The sequence below is a fragment of the Penicillium psychrofluorescens genome (genome assembly GCF_964197705.1).
Source record: "Penicillium psychrofluorescens genome assembly, chromosome: 6".
NCBI lineage: Eukaryota > Fungi > Ascomycota > Eurotiomycetes > Eurotiales > Aspergillaceae > Penicillium > Penicillium psychrofluorescens.
In genome coordinates this window covers 2,600,824-2,623,153 of record NC_133444.1, presented here as the reverse complement: position 1 = coordinate 2,623,153, position 22,330 = coordinate 2,600,824, and the positions used below count along the sequence as shown (strand labels likewise).

Below are 22,330 nucleotides of genomic sequence, written 5' to 3'. Positions count from 1 at the left end.
ACCCGCTTCGTCCACCTCGTGCGGGGTGTGCCGCGTAGCGGTATCCCGTGTCTGTCGACTGCAACCATTGGCTTTAGTGGCAATTGGGGCGGCGGGATCTGGACTTGTCCCCTAATCATTACTCCACTGTAGTGGGCTGGTCGTAATCTCTCTCCTCGGGCAACATTTGTTCCGACCAAACCCACCTTAGCTATCAAATACAGCGCATATCCCGACCGACGCAAGGCGGGGGGCCTCGAAAATTCATCCTTTGCAGAAGTAACACTTCATTTTCCCCTTTCCTCGCGCTAAGCCTCTACTTTGATTTCGAGCCACTTGTCAGAATCTAGAGTTTGTCTACTTTCGCCAACATGGCATCATCGAAACGCCCCAACATCCTCTTCGTCATGGCGGACGACCATGCCGCCAAGGCCATCTCAGCATATGGCGCAGGAATTAACAACACGCCACACCTTGACCGATTGGCCAAGGAGGGCATGCTGTTTAACCACTGCTATGTGACTAACAGCATTTGCACCCCATCTCGAGCGGCGATTCTCACTGGCCAACATAACCATGTCAACGATGTGATGACGCTGGACAGTGCAATCAACAGCCGGCTTCCTAATGTGGCCAAATCAATGCGGACTGGCGGTTATGCTACAGCCATGTACGGAAAGTGGCACATGGGAGAGGGCAGAGCCCATGAGCCGTCTGGGTTTGACGACTGGGCGGTCATCCCTGGTCAGGGTGAATACTGGGACCCGGCTTTCATCACCAAAGCTGGTATGGCCAACCATCCGGGTTATGCCACCGATATCATTACCGACTTGAGCTTGGATTTCATTAAGAAAAACCGTCAGGAGAATCCTGACAAGCCCTTCTTCGTGATGTGCCAGCACAAGGCACCCCACCGCAGCTGGGAGTGTGACGACAAACACAAAGAGCTCTACAAGGACCCGATCCGCTTGCCCGACACTTTCACCGATGACTACAAGAACCGTGCCCGCGCGGCCAAGGTTGCGAAAATGCGTGTCAGCGACGACCTCACCTACTATGACTTGGGCTTGGTCCAGCCTGACGGCGGCTCTAAGCATGGCCTCGGAGAGAAAATGACAAACACTTGGTTCTTCACGGACCGCAAGATCAAAGCCCCCGAAGACATCACCAAATTCAAGCTCATAGATAAGGAAGACGGGACTGTGTTCACCTTCCAGAGTCACACCGAACTTACCGAGTTCAAATTCCAGCGCTACATGCAGCGGTATCTTCGCACCATTCAAAGCATCGATGACAACATGGGCCGCATGCTTCAGTACCTTGAAGATGAAGGTCTTGCCGATAATACCGTTGTGATATATACTAGCGACCAGGGTTTCTTCCTCGGTGAGCATGGCTGGTTTGACAAGCGCTTTATGTATGAAGAGAGCTTTCAGATGCCATTCCTGATCAAGTACCCCAACTTGATCAAGCCGGGCTCTGTTTGCAACGACATTGTTTGCAATGTGGACTTTGCACCTACATTCCTCGACCTCGCTGGGCTGAGAGTTCCTAGTTACATGCAGGGAGTTACCTTCAAGAGTCTGCTTCAAGGAACAACCCCTGAGGGGTGGCAGCAGGTTGCGTACCATCGATACTGGATGCATAATGATATGGTCCACGGCTGCTATGCCCACTACGGAATCCGGAACAAGCGATACAAGCTGATCTACTGGTATAACGACGGCTTAGGCATTGAGGGCACAGGGCCTGCCGATGATCACAAAGAGTGGGAGTTATTCGATTGTCAGGAAGACCCGCTCGAGCTATTCAACTGCCACAGCGAGCCCAAGTATGCCGACGTCGTCAAAGAAATGACTGAACTGCTTGAAGACAAGATGGCGGATATTGGAGACGTTCCTGTGCACTTTGGACATTGGGCAGCGTCGGAAGGTGTCGGGCCTCAGATTGGGGCCGGATCTGGTGAAGTTAAATATTAGATTTTTTCTTCTCTATCACTATGTTCTCATGGGCAAGGGCAACTGCGGAATCGATTCGCGGCTAAATTGTATATCAAGAGAAGAAACCCACGGATGTGAATACACTCAGCCGTAAAGTCACACTTCATTAATGAGAGATTTTGATTATTTATTGCTTCAAACCGGGCACCGCCTCATATTAGTTATGAACCTAGCTCGAGACCGTAGTGACGTACACTAACAAATTAGCCAGGCTGGTACAGTGGCAAGCCGTCGTTGTCCGACGGAGGGAGGTGAAAGGAAATTATCTCGTCGCTCTTCGGGACCTTTTTAGAAATATGAAATTTCCGCTATCCTTTCCAGCCGCTGGGTGTCTTCATGTTTTGCTAGTAGAGTTTCTCTTCAAAGTAGATAAAGATATTGGGATTCGTCTGTTAAATGAACTTGATGATCTTTTGTTTTAAATTTCACATGCTTGGCTACTCAATTCCTCGTGCTGACTTCAAACCAGAGAGATTTGTGGATGACACTTTCCAAAAGAGAGTTATTGACGCTATTCGGAGTTGTGCAGCGGGCGCTCGGACACTGACACCTCGGGCACCTGTGCCCTGTACACCAGCAATGTACTATTTTTACAAGCAATAACAACTTGGATAGATGTCCACGGATATGTAGATTGTTTCGAGCTAAAATACCACGCATCGACCTCTCGGTGCGGGCGATGTGGATCTGAGCCGAGGGACCTAAGCTCTAGCTCAATGGTTCGGGGGGGCCACGTTCTCAGAGCAGCTTCGCTTTGGAGTTTGCCGTGTTGGTTGCACTCAGGATCATTGTCTATTAGGGGCCATGATACGGCCAATCTTGTTGTGGATCGGCATTCAACACTCACCAGGTGGTATCCAGGGGAGCGAGATGTATTGAGCATCAAAATAGTTGCTCAGCCTATTGTATCACTCAAATAGAGACCAAAAAAATTGTCATGTGCCTGACTATATATAGAAGTCGGCGTATAGATGACCTTCGACAGAATTTTGAACGATGATGGCGATGAAATGAAATTAGGGGTCAAGGTCATCTGATGATTTTCGTCGTGTCTAAATTTAAAATCTTTCAGCCCCAACCCTAACTGGCCCTAAATCCGACTACATAAACTGACGGGCCGGAGGCGGCGGGCTAAGGGGGCTGTTGGTGGCTAGTAATCCTGTGGGATCCGGACGTAGTTCCTGCACTATCCCCCGTTCACACATTAGCCCGGTCACCATGTGCGAAGTACCGGCATCAATGGTTCTTTTTAAATCACACATACTCCCTCTCGAATAACTAGAAAAATTAATTTCATTAGTTGCAATTGCGGTTTCCTATTATTTTTTTTCTCTTTTCTTTTTGACGCGGGAGTTTTCACGACTAGTTTTGCTTGCAACCACGACGGCGCGTTTCTCATGTGATTGCAGTCCTACCTGGGTTCGCTTTGGGCATTTCTCAAAATTTTTGATATTGCAGTCAGGAGGTAACACTGTCAATAAATTGCCTTTAGCCCGGCACTATACATTCAACTCATTTTGATTGTTTTATTTTTTGGGCTGAACAGCAAGCCATCAAAATGAAATTCTCTGCTTTGGTTGCGGTGGCGTCGTTTTTGACAGCTATCCAGGGAAGCAATGCCGTATGTCCTGCATGGTTCTGTTTCAGAAAGTATAGATTTACTCACGGTTTTAGTCCTGGAGTTCTGTTGAAAAAATCTCTTGGAAGGGTGCTGAAACACTCTCTTGGAATGGTGTTGAAACACTGAAGGACTCTGCACCCATTGTCTCAATTTCAACTGACTCGCTGCCACCTCCATCCGTCGTCTCAAATCTAACACCCTCGATGTCCTCTTCGTGCAGTAATTCGCTATCCACGCCGAGTGTGAGCCCTGCATGGACGCCCTCGGAATCTGTCTCGCTCGCGACTTCCTCGACTAGCCCGTCTTATTCAGTGTTTACTACATCCGCACCAACTGGACTTCCCAGATCATCTATTACTTCAGTTCCAGCCTCCTCTGCAGGCCAAAGGTCGGCTGCCACTGTAGTGACTTATACCACCACCACGATCTGTCCGATGACTTCCACCATCACCTCGGGTTCAAGCACAATCACCACAACATACAGCTCACTCTCCACTATCACCATTACCTCAACCGTGGGGGTTCCCATTCCCCAGCAGATCAGTAGTAGCCCTACTGCCTCTTTTTCCGAGACTACGCCTGCTTCTGAGCCTATTGTTACCTCGGTTCCACAGGAGACTACTCCTGCTCCTGAGACTATTGTTGCCTCGGTTACACAGGAAATTACATCTATTCCTGAGTCTATAGTAACCTCTGTCTCCCAGAGGACTACGCCTGCTCCCGGGCCTATTGTCACCTCGGTGCCCCGGGAATCTACGACTACTGTTGTGACATACGAGACGCTTACCACAAGCACTGTTACTGCCACTATCACCTCCGACTTAACCACAGTCACTTCAACATACACCACTGTCTTTAAGGCTCCCGTGACTTCAACTTTGACAATTTGCAAGGGATGCGAATATTCGACTTCTCCTGTGACCCATTCTTCGGATAGACCTTTTACTGATATACTCGTCGCTGGCACTTCATCACTTTTCACTGAGCAGGCTTGGACTGGCACTCCATCTATAGCGTCTACCATGACGAGTATAAGCCGGCCGAACCCCACCATTGACGGGTTACCAGTTAACCCACCAAGTCACACTAATATGGCTTCATCTGTGAGAATGTCGATTAGCCTCTGGTTGATCTCGATCATATCACTGTTTTCCCTCATGCTGTGAATGTACTTTCACGAAGACTCGACTACGTGTTTTATGTTTCACGTTTTGTGGTTTACTTTTTTCGAACTTTGAATAGACTATTAAGAATTTCTTTTGGGTTGGGCGTCATTTCTGCCTTCGCTGCGGTGATTCCGCTCATTTTGTAGTATATAGACAAGTATCTTTGCCTGTGGATTGAGTATAGCCCCTTATCAAAGGTGGAAATTTGTCTCTTACCTCTTCACGCTGTGTATGTCAATTCTTTGAATAACCGGTTATAAGCTTCAAGGTTCTATATTATCCTTTGCATAAAGGCGATTGTGTAGTGTAGCCCCAGAATTCACCACCGTCATGGTATCTCGCGGACCAGATGTAGTCTAATCATTGAACAGAGCAAACTTTAGAAAATTTGATGCCTCCCACAACAAGGACAAGGAAACTCATAAACAACTTCTAAATGTTCAAATGTATTCATGGAACTTAAACCCCTTCGTCGTGCTCTACCCTTCCCTTTCATCTGCATTCTTCCAGGTGACGTTTCCAGCCAAAGTCTCCGCTATGGCCTGCTTCCTAGCAACTTTCAGCGAGATACTTCCCCCACTCTCATAATTGATCTCAAAAACACGATCAATCTGTTCAAGTGTGAGTCCTGCCGTTTCCAGATAGAAAAACCATACAGCAGGCAGAAAAGCGGCGTTGAAAAAGCCGAAAATGAGATAAAATCGCCATCCAAGGTTCTGAATTCCAATGGGCGTGATAAGAACGACCACGTAAACAAACAGCCAGTTCGTGCATGTCGAGATGGAGGTACCAGTGTTGCGCATTCGTTGGGAGTTGATTTCAGCAGGATATAGCCAAGGAATCGAGAGATAAGAGAGGCCATAGAAAGCGTAATAGACAAAGATAAACACAACTGCAAAGACTGACATGCTGTTGGTGCCTACACGTATCCCAATAGCGACAAGAAAGAAGGAGATGCTCTGGGAGATTGCGCCAAGAAGCATGAGCTTCTTGCGACCAAGCTTATCAATAAAAAGCATGGCCAAGGCTCCAAAAAACATTAGGGAAATATTATTGCAAGCAGCCAAAATTAGAGATAGACGCTGAGGTAGGCCAACCGAGCGTGTCAGGACAACGGGAAGATAATTGGCCATGACATTCGTCCCACACAATTGCTGCATGAATCCAGTACCGGCGCCGAGAGCAACACGGCGAAGGGTTTGGGTTGGTCCGCCATGAATGACTTCGTCAAAGAATTTTCCTTGATTTTGAGCTTCGTGTGCAACTGTATCAGCCATGGCATTGAAGTCAGACACAACATCCGGGTGGTCTCTTGGTTTATTTCGCAGTAGGGCAACGACGGTCTGTGCCTCATGATGCCGATCACGCAAAATCAGCCACCGCGGGGACTCCGGCATCAATAGAACGAGGCAAAAAGTAAGAAGAGCAAAGAAACACTGCATTGCGAGAGGAAAGCGCCAAGAGATGCTGTTGTGCGGCACATAAGTGAAGCCATAGTTCATCCAGCAAGTGATAACAATGCCGAAGATATTTAGAACCAATTCGAGAATGACCAGTCTGCCACGATGTGCTGCTTTTGACGTTTCGACCTGCCACATAGGAATAGCAGTTGTATTCAGACCAGTCCCGAATCCGCCAACAACTCGGCCGACGATCATATGGGCCAACTGGAAAGCAGAAGCTTGCAGTGCACCACCGATAATTAGCAAAGTGCATCCCGCCAGAATGGCCCGACGACGACCGATCTTGTCACCAACGAAATGGGACACTGCAGCTCCAAACACGGCCCCTAAATAATAGCTTGATGTGATTTGGCCCTGGATTGTTGCATCAGGATTGTTGAACTGTTTCAAGAATTCATTGTTGGTAAGAATTCCACCAAAGACTCCCTGGTCAAAGCCAAAAAGGAGAAAGCCACAGCCGCAGGCGACAGTGATGCCCGCTGTGACCCACCTTCCTTGTAAACAGGTGCGTGACATAATATAAGAATGAGCAGTGTGACAATATAAGGGAAATATGACAAGTAATAATTTTTGTCAAGCAAGCGCCACAGAGTCTTGAAGCATCCGAGGATTCTTTAGGCGAGGAAGCTAGGGTAAGTCTTAACAACTTCCGGCATCTATGTCCCCGCATTCTCCAGATTGGCCCCCAAAGTGGAAGTGGGGGTAGTAACAGCCACATACGATGCGGTAGCCGCGTCGGGTGCCGTTATCCGAAGCAGGGGAAAATTATCCGGTGATTGAATTGCAGCGCATCTGGGCAACATGGTGATCTGATCGAAGCTTGCTAAGAAACAGCTGGCTGAAAAGCTTTCATGAGTTCCTCCTAAAGACCGAGGCTGAAGAGTATGTCTGACTACATGCCAGGAGACTATTGAATATCATCTAAAACGTTAGGCAGAAATCTATCTTCATTGAAACCTTCCTGGACTACTCATCTAGTTTAGCCTCCCCATCACTTTAAGCAAGTCAGCCATCACAGCCATAGCCGTGATCTCGCCGCCTCCACCACCACCCTTCAAAATCAGTGGCATATCACCGTAGCGCTTAGTATACATGCTGATAATCTGGCTCCCCTTAAGATTGGCGATAGGGCTATCCTCGTCAAAGTGCTGTAGGCCCACCTTGATGGCCTTGGTGGGTACATCAATGCTGCCAACGTACCGCACAACTTTACCCTGATTCCGAGCCTTATCTTTCAGACTGTTCATTTGAGCATCGAACCTAGGGAGCTGGTCCATAAACTCTGCAGCAGATGGCAGCGACGACAGCTCAGCTGGGATCAGTGACTCAACAGGGAAGGAATCCGGGTTGGCAACGTCAAGACCAATGACCCGCGCGAGGATCGTCAGCTTCCGTGCAAAATCCATGCCGTTCAAATCATCACGCGGATCCGGCTCCGTATGTCCTATTTCCCTGGCGTGTGCTACAAGAGTACTCCACTGCTCATCTGAGCTACCATGCGCAGGCATGAATTGGTCAAATAAAAGCGACAGTGAACCTGATAGCACTCCTTCGATCCGAATGATTTCATCGCCCGTTGCGACTAGATCCCGGAGTGTTGACAACACTGGGAGACTTCCACCCACCGTCGCCTGGTGGTATACAAGCGCATTTCCTTGTGCCGCCGAAGCGAAAATGGCGTGCCATAGCGAAAGATCCGAGGAGAATCCTTTTTTATTAGGTGTCACCACGGATATACCCTTCTGCAAGAATAAGGGGTATGCCTGTGCCAGGGTGAGGTCAGTTGTAGTATCCACGAGGATAGCACGTCCTGGAGCAGACGCGAGGTACTCGGCCATTTCTTTTGGCGAGAGAGCATGGCCTGTCTTGATGAGCAAAGGTGTTGCCGCGGCAATTGCCCAGTCAGCGGCAGGGATACGTGGCGAATAATCTTGCTTCGGAGATAGTAGGGTTTGCGATGAGCGAGAGAGCAGAATGAGCTCGGGGGCATTAGGAAGTCGTCCAAGCTGTTCGATGAAGGCACTGCCGACGCCGCCGACACCTTCATGTGCTGTTAGCCATAGCATTATAATTTCGAAATATGAGGACCATCGTACCGACAACGCCGAGATACATGGCCATGAAAGGTATAGAGAAGTGGAAACGGGATGGAATACGTTGGAGCTAAATTTTGTAGCGAGAAATCCCGGTTGATGGTTTGGCTTTAATCCAGATGTGATCCACCGTTAGCGTGTACATGACGGTTACCATAGCACACAAGATGCATACAATCTAAGGACGTGAAAAGTCTGATGAATCATAATAATAATAATACTTAAGTCAATAGTAGGAATAGTAATAATAACAACAATAATAATAATACACACACACTTGCTGGTCCGTGCTGACAGACGCAAACGGCCACAAAACACTGTCATGTGACCCAGATGGTCACATGACCATCCCTACTGCATTTAATTGTTCACTCAAAACAACACTTGCTTCATCTTGCACACGCATTCTTATTGATTGAAGGCGCCTTTTGATTGAAATCGGCTCTTGGCCAGGGGCCACATGCCAGGAAATAAATTTTGCCACGTTAGAGGTGGTTCCGCGACTTGGAATAACTGATTTGGTGCGTAAGATCCCACGTAAACAAAATGCCGACTCTGAGAAACCACTTTCCTTGACAAAAAAATATTTTTCACAATGTTGATGAAGTTGAAGCTGCAGTTTTTCAGTGAGAAACCAGACTGTATTCGAGATGTAGGAAGCATCTTTGGTATGTAAGTCGACATTGCGACGAAACCAGATACCGCATTCGTCCTGAAATCGTGACGAAAATGTTCCCGTCAAATGACCATTGCCGGTGGTGAAATGGGATTTAATACTTTACTTGGCCTTAAACATAGAATATTTGCATTATTTTGAACGGGAAGTTTGGTCTCCCATGATTTTGGCATCTCAAACATGTCTTCCATTCAAAACCCTACGCCCGAGAACGATAGAGCAGAATGGCCTCACGTTCCGCAAATCAACTTTGCTGTCGATCCAGCATCTAGCGACATTAAAAGCGAGCTTCTGAATGATCGAGATTCTCTGGATCTTGAATCCCTTGACAATCGACCATCGACAGCTGTTTCAAATGCTCCGGAGTTGAAAACTGTCATGTGGGTGGTCGTGAATGTGATTTCGACTATATTGATAGTAAGTCGCTGATTACATCAAGAAGAGTCTATGCTAATCCGTAATTCTACTTACAGATCTTCGTGAACAAGTCGATATTCTCCACCGAATCCCTGCGAAATTGTCCAATGCTATTCACATCCTATCATTTCTTTGTCACTTCTGTTACTCTGTGGATCATGTCTCGCCCGTTCTGTGGTGGGTTTGTCGCCAAACCACTCTCGATTTCCCGAACCCTTCTCCCCGCTGGCTTGATGTGTCTCCAGATTGTTTTCCAGAACATTTCTCTGGCATACTCATCAGTCATCTTTCATCAACTAGTGCGACTGCTACTAACTCCTGTAACTGCATTGAGCAACTTCATGCTATACCGATCGACAATCCCGACGGCATCCGTTCCCCCTCTGGCGATAACGTGTATTGGTGTCGGAATTGTGCTCTTCTATGATACACGCTCTCAAGCCAACGACAGCAAGATGACTACCCCTACAGGTGTTTTCGCCGCACTCGTCGGGCTATGTTCGAGCGCAATCTATACAACACTTGTCGGAAGCTACCATAAGAAATTCGAAGTGACGAGCATGCAATTGTTATTAAACCAAGCAGCTCTCGGTACTGGTCTGCTGATTTGCTTCGCCCCAATGTTTGATACTTTACCGGTCTTGGATGCTATTCCCAAGTCACTGTATGGCTCTGTTCTACTGGTACGTCACATAACATCTTCATCGGATAACATTCCCTTTCCCATTGTCGAATCTTTGTCTAACGCTTTATTAAACAGAGCGGTGTCTGTGCTTTCCTGGTCAACTTATCTCAGTTCTATGTGATCGATGCCACAGGACCTGTCAGCAGCACAGTTATCGGACACTTGAAAAGCGCTATGGTGGTTAGCCTAGGCTGGATACTCAACAATCAAGCAATCTCGAAGCAAAGCATTGCTGGTATCTGCATAGCCCTAACCGGCATGATATTGTAAGTATTGCCTCCCCCTCTTTTTGGCCTCTGATAAAGTCTAAACAACCATGTTTTTAGGTATATGATGGTTGTGCTCAGATCGAAGATAAAGTGATTCGACAACTTGAAATATTCATTTGGAAGCAACAATGGCTAGCGAACTTATAAATGCATTTACCGTCGTTTAATAGCGTATATATTTGTCAAAACAAGAGAAAAAATCCTCCATCATTACGATTCAATGTAGTCTGTAAATTTTGGTCTTTACGCCAGCGACGACATCTACTTGAGCTGCAACCAACGTTACCCAATGCAGTTTTCCGATAGATCCGGAGTAAATGTGCCAAATTCCAATACAAGTAGTGCCAGACTCGGAAGTTTGATCGACACTGGCAATGTGGCCGAATGCGGAAGGAGATATGGATTGCTTGGAACCAAATCTCCTATTAGAGCTTGCATTTTATCTCTTCGCCCGTTTTCTTCACTGTGCTTCTGTTCATCATTTTCATCTGCCAAAGATCGTCAGGCGCCCGTGGCAGAATTGCTCCTTGCAATCCAGTCCCTGTCGATGAGATGAGCGCAACCTTGTTCCCAGCGCACTTGAATAAGAGGTCGCTTTCACGTACTTTGATATTCAGTGCTACCTTCCTCTGCTTTGTAGTGAGTCAATTGGTTCTGCCAGCTGTGATGATCTCTACTAACGAGTGGTTGCTCAGTGGCTATGGATCTCTCATTTTCCTAAGAAGAACTGGCATGGTGGGTTGATGCCAGAAAGAACCACCAGTCCAAACAAGAAAATCGTCATGGTCACTGCAACCTCTGGCTCAGGTCGAATCTTGACATTGCCGAACATCAAGGAGCAAGCGTACGAAAACCGAATGACATACGCCAAAAAGCATGGTCTCGAGTTCATGTGGGCAAACATGACAAGTTACAATTTGCCCCATGGTGAAGGGCTGGTTTGGAATAAAATACCTATTATCAAAGAAGCTTTTGATCGCTTCCCTGACGCCGAATGGGTCTGGTGGGTAGACATCGACATGATCATCATGAACATGACGACCAATGTCTACGACCATGTGTTAAGTCGAGACGGAATGGCACGCAACGTTCTTCTCGATAAGATGATCAGCGGTGCAGGGGGAGGGGATCTCGGGTATCGTACTCCTGCTACGTACAACTACGAGGACATCAACTTCGTTATATCCGAGGATCGATGGGGCATGGTTGCAGGAACATTTTTCATGCGCCGCAGCTACTGGACCACTTGGCTACTCGATATGTGGCTTGAGCCACTTTTCGTCGAAAAGAACTGGGTATTTGCCGAAAACGATGCATGGACACACATGTGGATGTACCATGACATTGTACGGAATCACTCGGTCTGCGTCAATCAGCGATCTCTGAATTCCTATCCGTCAACAAATGGGCTTGGTCAAAGCTGGCAGCCAGGTGATTTTCTCATTCACTTTGCAGGTTGTAACGGGGGTGGGGAGTGTCCGAACGACTGGAAGAGATACTGGAATATGCGCGAACGGGTAGAGGTGCCTATGTCCGTGCAAAACAAGTTGGCAGATGGCACAGCGGAAATTGAAAATGTCCAGCAGGGGGTAGATATGCCTTTCTAACCTGGTTGGTTATGCAGAGCAAGGTTCTATGTCTCTTTCTAAATGTTCTTACTCTCTTAGTTGAAATATATATTCACAATAAAAAATGGCGGGGTTGACGGCGAGCCTTGTTTGAGAAACTTTTATCGGTTGCTGGATCAAGCTAAGCCCGCGCCGTGGGCCCCCATAGTGTCACTTGTCTGCCTACTTCATCTTTCTTCCAGTTCGTAAGGTGCCTAAGATGATGCAGTCTTCGAGCCTGCATAGTTGGCATTCATACCTCAGGCCACAAGGCATTCACTCAACATGACTCGGGGTCCTAATCAGGTTTAGCTCAGCTAGTATGTATTCATTATCCAGACTTGAAGGCACATTTCGGCATCATTTCTTGTCTCACGGTGATATAAAACATGAAAGCTCTCATAGTCAAAGAGCCTCTCTGCACGCGCCAGAGCCTAGCCAACGACCTACGCACTCTCGGCATCAAAGAAGGCGAAATTATTCTCCTCCACTCCTCCCTAAGCTCCTTGGGCTGGGTCAGCGGCGGCGCCGAGACCGTTGTCCACGCCCTACTCGACACGCTCAGCGGCACAGGCACATTGGTAGTCCCCTCACATACAGGAGACAATTCAGACCCTGGGACCTGGCAGAGCCCCGCCGTGCCAGAAGAATGGCACGCCAAGATCCGCGACACAATGCCTGGCTACGACGCACGGACTACGCGCACGTTCAGAATGGGTGCTATTGTAGAGACGGTCCGGACTTGGCCTGGTGCTGCTCGGAGTGCGCATCCGCAGACTTCGTTCGCGGCTGTGGGGTGCAAAGCTGCTGAGCTAGTAGCTGATCATTCGGTTGGTTGTCGTTTTGGGGAAGAAAGTCCCATCGCTCGATTGGAGGCAGCTAATGCGCGGATTTTGCTGTTGGGCGTGGGCTTTCAACGGTGTACGGCGTTTCATTTGGCGGAATGTCGTGTCTCGACTACACAAGAGGATGTTTCGTTTGCGGTTTGTACTCCTCATGGTCGAGAGTGGATGACTGTTCAGGATACGGCCCACTCAGATGATAAATTTGACCAACTGGGGTTAGACTTTGGGCGAGATAGACCAGTCATCCAAGGGATCGTGGGTGGTGCCTCGGCGCGGTTGTTCTCCTTGCCCAGTGCGGTTGATTATGCTCAGTCATGGTTGCCAAAGCATCGCTCTGGGATGCCAAAGGTATGAGCATCCTAGGCAGTTTTCTCAATGTATAGTTCCATTTTCATGCATCAAAGTATTCAGTGGTAGCTACATAGTCTACTACATAGTCTACTACATAGTGGGTGGCCAAAAAGCTCCCGACGCTGGCAACCAATAGGAGGCCGAAAAATTCTGTAGAAAGCGATCCCCACCGGATTCGGGAATCTCAACATGTTGGACAAACCGCCTCAGAAGCAAATGAACAACCGAGTGGGTCATAGAAGATTATTCTTATTGTGAAAAGAGCTAGCTGTCTCATTTTAGCCCCTAATAGCCCTAATAATTATCGAGGCTTTCCCAGGTTGCCGGGTTCCCGAGCACGTCATGAGCCAAGAGAGTGAGGCTATATTGTTCACTGCGTAACTAGGGTCAGCCTAGAAACCCGATGGGCGATAGAGAGATTGGAAATCATATTGAATATCTGCTCGTGTGAGACGTTGATGCCGCTCCGAATGACCACAGTTCTCGGGCCGCTTGTCAAAACGGCCAGGCCGATCCGCAAGCAGATCGGAGGACGATCGGGGGATCGTAAGATCAAGTGAGAAAGAGTCCACCGCAATAAACAAAGGTCCGGAGTTGTAGCAGAAGCAACGTCGCTCTACACCGACGACACGCCATCATATCCTCCAAAACCCCATCGTCATAACGGTCCCTAGGACCTTCTCGGGAACAAGTGAAAATGGTGGGACAGAGCTAGTGGGGCCCAACAAAGGGAGTTGGGGAAAAGCGTGCCTGTCGCAGGGACCAGGTACCGCCCCTTACAATTAACTATGCATCGGTACTTCCACTCCAGTTGGGACTGCTCCACTCGGTGAAAATCATCCTCATCAATTTTCGCTCTCTTTTTCTTCGGGTCTTCCTGTCCACGCTGTAATTCTACCATTATCCTTCCCCTTTCTTCGGTGAGTGGCCCAGCCGTTGCAACCCTTTGCCCGTTTGCGATCGAATCTGGACGCATTCCGCTTTTGGCCCGCGCTTTTTTTTCTCCGCTCAACACTCACCGTGTGCTTTTTCGCGCGCTAATCATCATTCCGGTGTTCCCAGAATCTCACCCTCTCTAATTCTTGTCCGTGAGAGACCGGCATCAGTCCGCCACTTCTCTCTTTGTACATTACTGCGGACACACCTCTCCCCATTTCCTCCTCAACAACAGCGCGGTCAAACTCCCATTGCGGCGAAGCTTCGGGGGATCCTGATCCTACATGGGAAGTGAGCATTGAAGCTTAGTCGTGCATCATGGGCGCCACAAACGGCAACACGCCAGCAAATGGCCACGCCGACATCCCCTCACATTTCATCGGCGGTAACAGTCTCGAGGTTGCGCCTCCGAGCAGTGTCAAGGACTTTGTCGCCAGCAACGATGGCCACTCCGTCATCACTTCCGTGAGTAGCAAGCTCTGTCTCCAACGAAGCGCATGGACTAATGCTCTTGCCTCGGACAGGTCCTGATCGCCAATAACGGTATCGCCGCTGTCAAGGAGATCCGATCAGTGCGAAAATGGGCTTACGAAACCTTCGGCAACGAGCGCGCCATCCAGTTCACTGTGATGGCCACTCCCGAGGATCTGCACGCCAACGCCGACTACATTCGCATGGCGGACCAATACGTGGAAGTTCCCGGTGGAACGAATAATAATAACTATGCCAACGTCGAGCTGATCGTCGATGTGGCGGAGCGGATGGACGTCCACGCCGTGTGGGCTGGATGGTAAGCATATGAATTGCGAGAGAAGAAAGAAGCTAGGCTGATTCAATTCGCAGGGGTCACGCTTCGGAAAACCCACGGTTACCGGAATCTTTGGCGGCGTCGCCCAAGAAGATTATCTTCATCGGCCCACCAGCTTCCGCTATGCGCTCGCTGGGAGACAAGATCTCCTCTACCATTGTCGCACAGCACGCCGGTGTGCCCTGTATTCCCTGGTCCGGGACGGGTGTCGACGCGGTCAAGGTCGACAGCCACGGTATCGTGACGGTGGAAGACGACGTGTACAGCAAGGGCTGCACCTATTCCCCCGAGGAGGGTCTCGAGAAGGCCAAACAGATCGGCTTCCCTGTTATGGTCAAGGCCTCTGAAGGTGGTGGTGGCAAGGGTATTCGCAAGGTCGAAAATGAGGCAGAATTCATCTCCCTGTACAACGCCGCTGCGAACGAGATTCCCGGATCGCCCATCTTCATCATGAAGCTCGCTGGTAACGCTCGCCATTTGGAGGTTCAGCTGCTGGCTGATCAGTATGGCAACAACATCTCTCTTTTCGGCCGTGACTGCTCCGTTCAGCGCCGTCACCAAAAGATTATCGAAGAGGCTCCGGTCACCATCGCCAAGCCTATCACTTTCCAGGCTATGGAGCGCGCCGCCGTCAGCCTGGGCAGGCTGGTCGGCTATGTCTCTGCCGGTACTGTCGAGTACCTGTACTCGCACGCCGACGACAAGTTCTACTTCCTTGAGCTGAACCCCCGTCTCCAGGTCGAGCATCCTACCACCGAGATGGTGTCTGGTGTCAACCTGCCCGCTGCCCAGCTCCAGATTGCCATGGGTATTCCCCTGCACCGCATTCGCGACATCCGTCTCCTTTACGGCGTTGACCCCAACACGTCCTCCAACATTGACTTCGACTTCTCCAGCGAAGAGAGTTTCAAGGTCCAGCGCCGCCCACAGCCGAAGGGCCACACCACCGCCTGCCGTATCACCTCTGAAGATCCCGGCGAGGGCTTCAAGCCGTCTAGCGGCACCATGCACGAGCTGAACTTCCGCAGTTCGTCCAATGTTTGGGGTTACTTCTCTGTCGGTACCGCCGGTGGTATCCATAGTTTCTCTGACAGTCAGTTCGGTCACATTTTCGCCTACGGTGAGAATCGGTCTGCCTCGCGCAAGCACATGGTTGTTGCCTTGAAGGAGCTGAGCATTCGTGGTGACTTCCGCACAACCGTCGAATACCTGATCAAGCTTCTGGAGACCCCTGCATTCGAGGAAAACACCATCACCACCGGATGGCTCGACCAGCTGATCTCCAACAAGCTGACGGCCGAGCGACCCGATCCGATTGTGGCGGTCGTTTGCGGTGCTGTGACCAAGGCACACCTTGCCAGCGAGGCCGGCGTAGAGGAGTACCGCAAAGGTCTTGAGAAGGGCCAGGTTTCTTCCAAGGACGTCCTGAAGACCGTTTTCCCCGTTGATTTCATCTACGAAGGTGCTCGCTACAAGTTCACCGCGACCCGCGCCAGCTTGGACAGCTATCACCTGTTCATCAACGGTTCCAAGTGCTCGGTCGGTGTCCGTGCTCTAGCTGACGGTGGTCTATTGGTACTTTTGAACGGCCGCAGCCACAACGTTTACTGGAAGGAAGAGCCCGCGGCTACTCGCCTGAGCGTGGATGGGAAGACTTGCTTGCTGGAGCAGGAGAATGATCCGACCCAGCTCCGCTCTCCCTCGCCTGGTAAGCTGGTCAAGTTCACCGTGGAAAACGGAGAGCATGTCCGTGCTGGCCAGCCTTACGCCGAGGTCGAAGTCATGAAGATGTACATGCCGCTTATCGCCCAGGAGGATGGCATGGTTCAGCTCATCAAGCAGCCTGGTGCCACCCTGGAGGCCGGTGACATTCTCGGTATTCTTGCCCTGGACGATCCGTCGCGTGTCAAGCACGCTCACCCCTTCACCGGTCAGCTTCCTGATATCGGCCCGCCTCAGGTGGTCGGTAACAAGCCTCCTCAGCGCTTCTTCCTTCTGCACAGCATTCTGGAGAACATTCTTCGTGGGTTTGATAACCAGGTAATCATGGGCAGCACTCTGAAACAGTTGGTGGAGGTGCTCCGCAACCCCGAGCTTCCCTACGGAGAGTGGAATGCGCAGTCTTCGGCACTGCACTCGCGCATGCCCCAGAAGCTGGATACCCAGCTGCAGAACGTGGTCGACCGTGCCAAGGTTCGCAAAGCCGAGTTTCCCGCCAAGCAGCTCCAGAAGACCATTGTCCGCTTCATTGAGGAAAATGTGAATCCGGCCGACGCAGACATCCTCAAGGCCACTCTTCTGCCTCTGGTGCAGGTCATTAACAAGTACCTGGATGGCCTCAAGACTAACGAGTACAATGTCTTCATTGGCTTGCTGGAGCAGTACTACGAGGTGGAGAAGCTGTTCTGCACGCGTAACCTTCGGGATGAGGATGTCATTCTGAAGCTCCGTGAGGAGAACAAGGACGACATCACCAGCGTTACCCACACCGTTCTTTCTCACAGCCGCATCGGATCGAAGAACAACCTTGTCCTTGCCATCTTAGACATGTACCGCCCGAACCAGCCCAACGTTGGCAATGTTGGCAAGCACTTCAAGCAGATTCTGCAGAAGCTGACAGAGCTGGACTCGCGCTCCGCCGCTAAAGTCACCCTCAAGGCCCGTGAGGTCCTCATCCAGTGTGCACTGCCATCCTTGGAGGAACGCCTGTCCCAGATGGAGCACATTCTGCGGTCGTCGGTCATCGAGTCCCGCTACGGTGAGACTGGCTGGGACCACCGTGAACCCGATTTCCAGGTTCTGAAGGAGGTCGTCGACTCCAAGTACACCGTCTTCGACGTTCTTCCGCGCTTCTTCGTTCACCAAGATCCTTGGGTCACTATCGCTGCCTTGGAGGTCTACGTGCGCCGTGCCTACCGTGCCTACACTCTCAAGGGCATTGACTACAGCGCCTCGGCTGAGCCACCTTTCTTGACGTGGGAGTTCACTCTCAGCAGGGTGGGTCAGCCCGAGTTCGGCCCTGTCTCGTCGACCCAGCCTTCGGCCCCTGGTACACCCACCGCCGAATCGAACCCCTACAAGCGCATCGGCTCATTCAGTGATATGTCCAGCCTTCATGACCCAGCCACTGATCCCGTCCGCAAGGGTTGCATCATCCCTGTGCAGTACCTCGAGGATGCGGAGGAGTATCTTTCCAAGGCATTGGAAGCTTTCCCTCGCGCCGGCTCTAAGGTCAAACGCCCCAGTGACCATGGCCTACTGGCCAACCTTGAGGGCAAGCGTCGCCCCGCTCCCAAGGCGGAGTCTGACAGCGATCTCACTGGCGTCCTCAACATCGCCATCCGTGATGTCGAAGACCAGGATGACTCGCAGATCGTTGCCCAAATTCAGAAACTGCTGGCTGACACCAAGGAGGAGCTGATCGCTCGCTGCATCCGCCGTGTAACCTTCATCTGTGGACGCAACGGTTTCTACCCTGGTTACTTCACCTTCCGTGGCCCCCACTACGAGGAAGATGAGAGCATTCGCCACAATGAGCCCGCCACGGCCTTCCAACTGGAGCTTACTCGCCTGTCCAAGTTCAATATTAAGCCCGTTTTCACCGAGAACCGCAATCTTCACGTCTACGAGGCGATTGGCAAGGGTCCCGAGAATGACAAGGCCGTTGACAAGCGCTACTTCGTGCGTGCGGTGGTGCGCCCCGGTCGCCTGCGTGATGACATCCCTACTGCAGAGTACCTGATCTCGGAGGCCGATCGGTTGATGAACGATATTTTGGCTGCATTGGAGATTATCGGCAACAACAACTCCGATCTAAACCATATCTTCATTAACTTCTCGCCTGTGTTCAATCTGCAGCCCATCGATGTTGAGCAAGCGCTGGCTGGATTCCTTGAGCGCTTCGGCCGCCGTCTGTGGCGTCTTCGCATCACCGGTGCTGAGATCCGCATCCTTTGCACTGACCCGTCCACAGGCATGCCCTACCCGCTGCGTGTGATCATCACCAACACCTATGGATTCATCATTCAGGTTGAGCTGTACATCGAGCGCAAGTCCGAGAAGGGCGAGTGGGTCTTCCAGAGCATCGGTGGCACCAACAAGCTCGGCTCCATGCACATGCGGCCCGTCACCACTCCCTACCCAACCAAGGAGTGGCTGCAGCCCAAGCGATACAAGGCTCACATCATGGGAACGCAGTACGTGTACGATTTCCCCGAGCTTTTCCGCCAGGCTTTCCAGAACAGCTGGACCAAGGTCGCCGACAAGATCCCGTCGCTTGCCGACAAGCGGCCTGCCATTGGCGAGTGCATTGACTACAATGAGCTCGTCCTGGATGACACGGATAATCTGGTTGAGGTGTCCCGTGAGCCCGGTACCAACGCCCACGGTATGGTCGGATGGCTCGTCACGGCCCGGACTCCCGAGTACCCCCGTGGCCGGCGGTTCATCATCGTTGCCAACGACATCACCTTCCAGACTGGTACATTCGGTCCCCAGGAAGACAAATTCTTCCACAAGTGCACAGAATTGGCTCGCAAGCTTGGCATCCCGCGCATCTATCTGTCTGCCAACTCCGGTGCTCGCATTGGCCTTGCCGACGAACTGATCCCCTACTTCTCCGTTGCCTGGAACGACCCAGCGAAGCCAGAGGCTGGATTCAAGTACCTGTACCTCACCCCCGAGGTCAAGAAGCGCTTCGATGCCAGCAAGAAGAAGGAGGTCATCACTGAGCTTATCAACGAGAATGGCGAGGAGCGCCACAAGATCACTACCATCATTGGTGCTCGCGAAGGCCTGGGTGTTGAGTGTCTGAAGGGATCTGGTCTGATTGCCGGCGCCACCTCCAAGGCCTACGAGGACATTTTCACCATTACTCTGGTGACTTGCCGCTCCGTCGGTATTGGTGCGTACCTGGTCCGTCTGGGCCAGAGAGCCATCCAGGTCGAGGGCCAGCCGATCATTTTGACCGGTGCCCCGGCCATCAACAAGCTTTTGGGTCGCGAGGTGTACACCTCCAACCTGCAGCTCGGTGGCACGCAGATTATGTACAAGAACGGTGTGTCGCACATGACTGCCAACGATGACTTCGAGGGTGTGCAGAAGATTGTCGAGTGGATGTCCTTCGTTCCCGACAAGAAGAACTCTCCGATCCCCATCCGCCCCTGGGCCGATGACTGGGACCGCGATGTGGCCTACTACCCTCCTGCCAAGCAGGCCTACGATGTGCGCTGGCTCATCAACGGCAAGGAAGACGTCGATGGATTCCTTCCGGGTCTGTTCGACCGAGACTCCTTCGAGGAGGCTCTCGGTGGCTGGGCCCGGACTGTGGTTGTCGGTCGCGCCCGCCTCGGTGGTATCCCCATCGGTGTGATTGCGGTCGAGACACGCTCGGTGGAGAACGTCACTCCGGCCGACCCTGCCAACCCCGACTCCATGGAGATGATCACCACGGAGGCCGGTGGTGTCTGGTACCCCAACTCGGCGTACAAGACCGCTCAGGCTCTGCGCGATTTCAACAACGGCGAGCAGCTTCCTGTTATGATCCTTGCCAACTGGAGAGGTTTCTCTGGTGGTCAGCGCGACATGTACAACGAGGTGCTCAAGTACGGTTCCTACATTGTCGACGCACTGGTCAAATACGAGCAGCCCATCTTCGTCTACATCCCTCCATTCGGCGAACTCCGTGGTGGATCATGGGTAAGTTCTTCTCAGCAATTTTTTTTTACTTGACTTTACTGACGTTACTCTCTAGGTCGTGATCGATCCCACCATCAACCCGGACCAGATGGAAATGTACGCCGACGAAGACGCCCGCGGTGGTGTCCTCGAGCCCGAGGGTATTGTGGGTCTTAAGTACCGTCGCGACAAGCAGCTCGACACGATGGCCCGTCTGGACCCTACCTACGGTGAACTGCGCCGGTCCCTGGAAGACTCATCTCTCAGCAAAGACCAGCTGTCAGTCATCAAGACCAAGATGGCCCAACGCGAAGAGCAGCTTCTGCCGGTGTACCTCCAGATCGCACTCCAATTCGCCGACCTGCACGACCGCGCCGGCCGCATGCAAGCCAAGAACACGATCCGCCAACCCCTCCGCTGGCAAAACGCCCGTCGCTTCTTCTACTGGCGTCTGCGCCGCCGTCTGAGCGAGGAGCTCATCGTCAAGCGCATGGTGGCGGCATCATCCTCACCCGTCGCTACCCGCAACGGTGCCTCCGGCGCTATTCCCTCCTCCGGTAGCAGCGCCCCCACCGGACCCCAGGACGTATCTACTGCTCGCGCGACTCATCTGCGCACCCTACACGCCTGGACTGGTCTGCTCGACAAGGAACTCGAGCACGACGACCACAAGGTCGCGCTGTGGTACGAGGAGAACAAGAAGGTCGTCCAGACGAAGGTTGAGGCTCTGCGCATGGAGGGCGTCGCGTCTGACGTGGCGCAGCTGTTGATCGGCAACAAGGAGGGCGGTCTGCGTGGTGTGCAGCAAGTGCTGAGCATGTTGCCCGTTGAGGAGCGCGAGGCCGTTCTGAAGTACCTCGGCTCTGGGTAAAGGATGGATGAGACAGAGCATATTTCTGCTCTCTTCTCTTCCCTTTTCTCTTTTCTTTGTTTACTCTTTGTCTTATGAATTATGTTGTTTGTGTATCCAGAGTGCATGGTGTTCTTGAGTTGTTTCTTTTCTGTTGTGTCTGTCTGTTGGGAAATCAGTGTCATATATTCTTTCTCTAAGAGTTGTTAATAATCACAATTGATACAAGAATGCATTGCACTGCTAACGGACAGTATATTAATAGGCGAGAATGGTTACTTTTGCTGTCCTAGTATTTCGGAGGATAGTAATATAGGCTAATCCCGACAAGACTGCATACAGATAGATGTGTTGAACTAGCGACAACGTAGGTATTGATCGTAGCACAAAGGAACGAGTCAAGAGTCCAAACTTAGGCAGAAGCTAACTGTGGTGTGGAAAATTACTATATAAACACTGGTGGGACCTTCTTGGATGTTTAAAGGAAGACCAAAAAGTGTTTATATTGTTTGAACAGAATTTAGCGCCTGGCGGCTCATGGGGGCCAGAATCAAAAATAGCTTGTTTCCCGATCTATTTCCCTATAAGGATGAGACCCCTATCCGACCCGGGTGCATGGGGCACTGGGGCACCAAAGAAGTACAAAATGTGGCCGTGCGGATGTTGCGTATGCACTGGTAAATCTACCAGGTACAGTAGTCTGATTTGACAATGATGAGAACGATGGTATTCAGGCTATCTATCATGTCTGTAATTATGGTAGGAGCAGAAAGCGGGAAAAACTGCAGGGATGTGGAAATTGCTCCTCGTTGCCACGTTCTATAATGGCAGTTTAGGTGATTGGGATGGACCAACTAATAATATGCTAGTAGGTAGTATCAGGACGTA

At 50.9% G+C, this 22,330-nt stretch overlaps 4 protein-coding genes across 4 annotated transcripts; 3 read left to right on the top strand and 1 right to left on the bottom strand.

The window, feature by feature from the left end:
- Window positions 1–350: 350 nt before the first annotated feature.
- PFLUO_LOCUS9459 (uncharacterized protein) lies at window positions 351–1,958 on the top strand (the record flags this gene model as incomplete). Its single annotated transcript, XM_073787289.1, has 1 exon — window positions 351–1,958. The coding sequence occupies one exon, from the start codon at window positions 351–353 to the stop codon at window positions 1,956–1,958; it is 1,608 nt and encodes a 535-aa protein (XP_073643459.1).
- Window positions 1,959–7,203: 5,245 nt separating this feature from the next.
- Window positions 7,204–8,350, bottom strand: PFLUO_LOCUS9458 (Homoserine dehydrogenase; the record flags this gene model as incomplete). The annotated part of the gene is made up of 2 exons (XM_073787287.1): window positions 7,204–8,270; window positions 8,326–8,350. The coding sequence occupies 2 exons, from the start codon at window positions 8,348–8,350 to the stop codon at window positions 7,204–7,206; spliced, it is 1,092 nt and encodes a 363-aa protein (XP_073643458.1).
- Window positions 8,351–11,151: 2,801 nt separating this feature from the next.
- PFLUO_LOCUS9457 (uncharacterized protein) lies at window positions 11,152–11,976 on the top strand (the record flags this gene model as incomplete). Its single annotated transcript, XM_073787286.1, has 1 exon — window positions 11,152–11,976. One exon carries the CDS (start codon window positions 11,152–11,154, stop codon window positions 11,974–11,976), a length of 825 nt encoding a protein of 274 aa, XP_073643457.1.
- Window positions 11,977–14,426: 2,450 nt separating this feature from the next.
- On the top strand, window positions 14,427–21,463 carry PFLUO_LOCUS9456 (acetyl-coenzyme-A carboxylase; the record flags this gene model as incomplete). The annotated part of the gene is made up of 4 exons (XM_073787285.1): window positions 14,427–14,573; window positions 14,633–14,898; window positions 14,952–20,613; window positions 20,669–21,463. The coding sequence occupies 4 exons, from the start codon at window positions 14,427–14,429 to the stop codon at window positions 21,461–21,463; spliced, it is 6,870 nt and encodes a 2,289-aa protein (XP_073643456.1).
- Window positions 21,464–22,330: the final 867 nt, after the last annotated feature.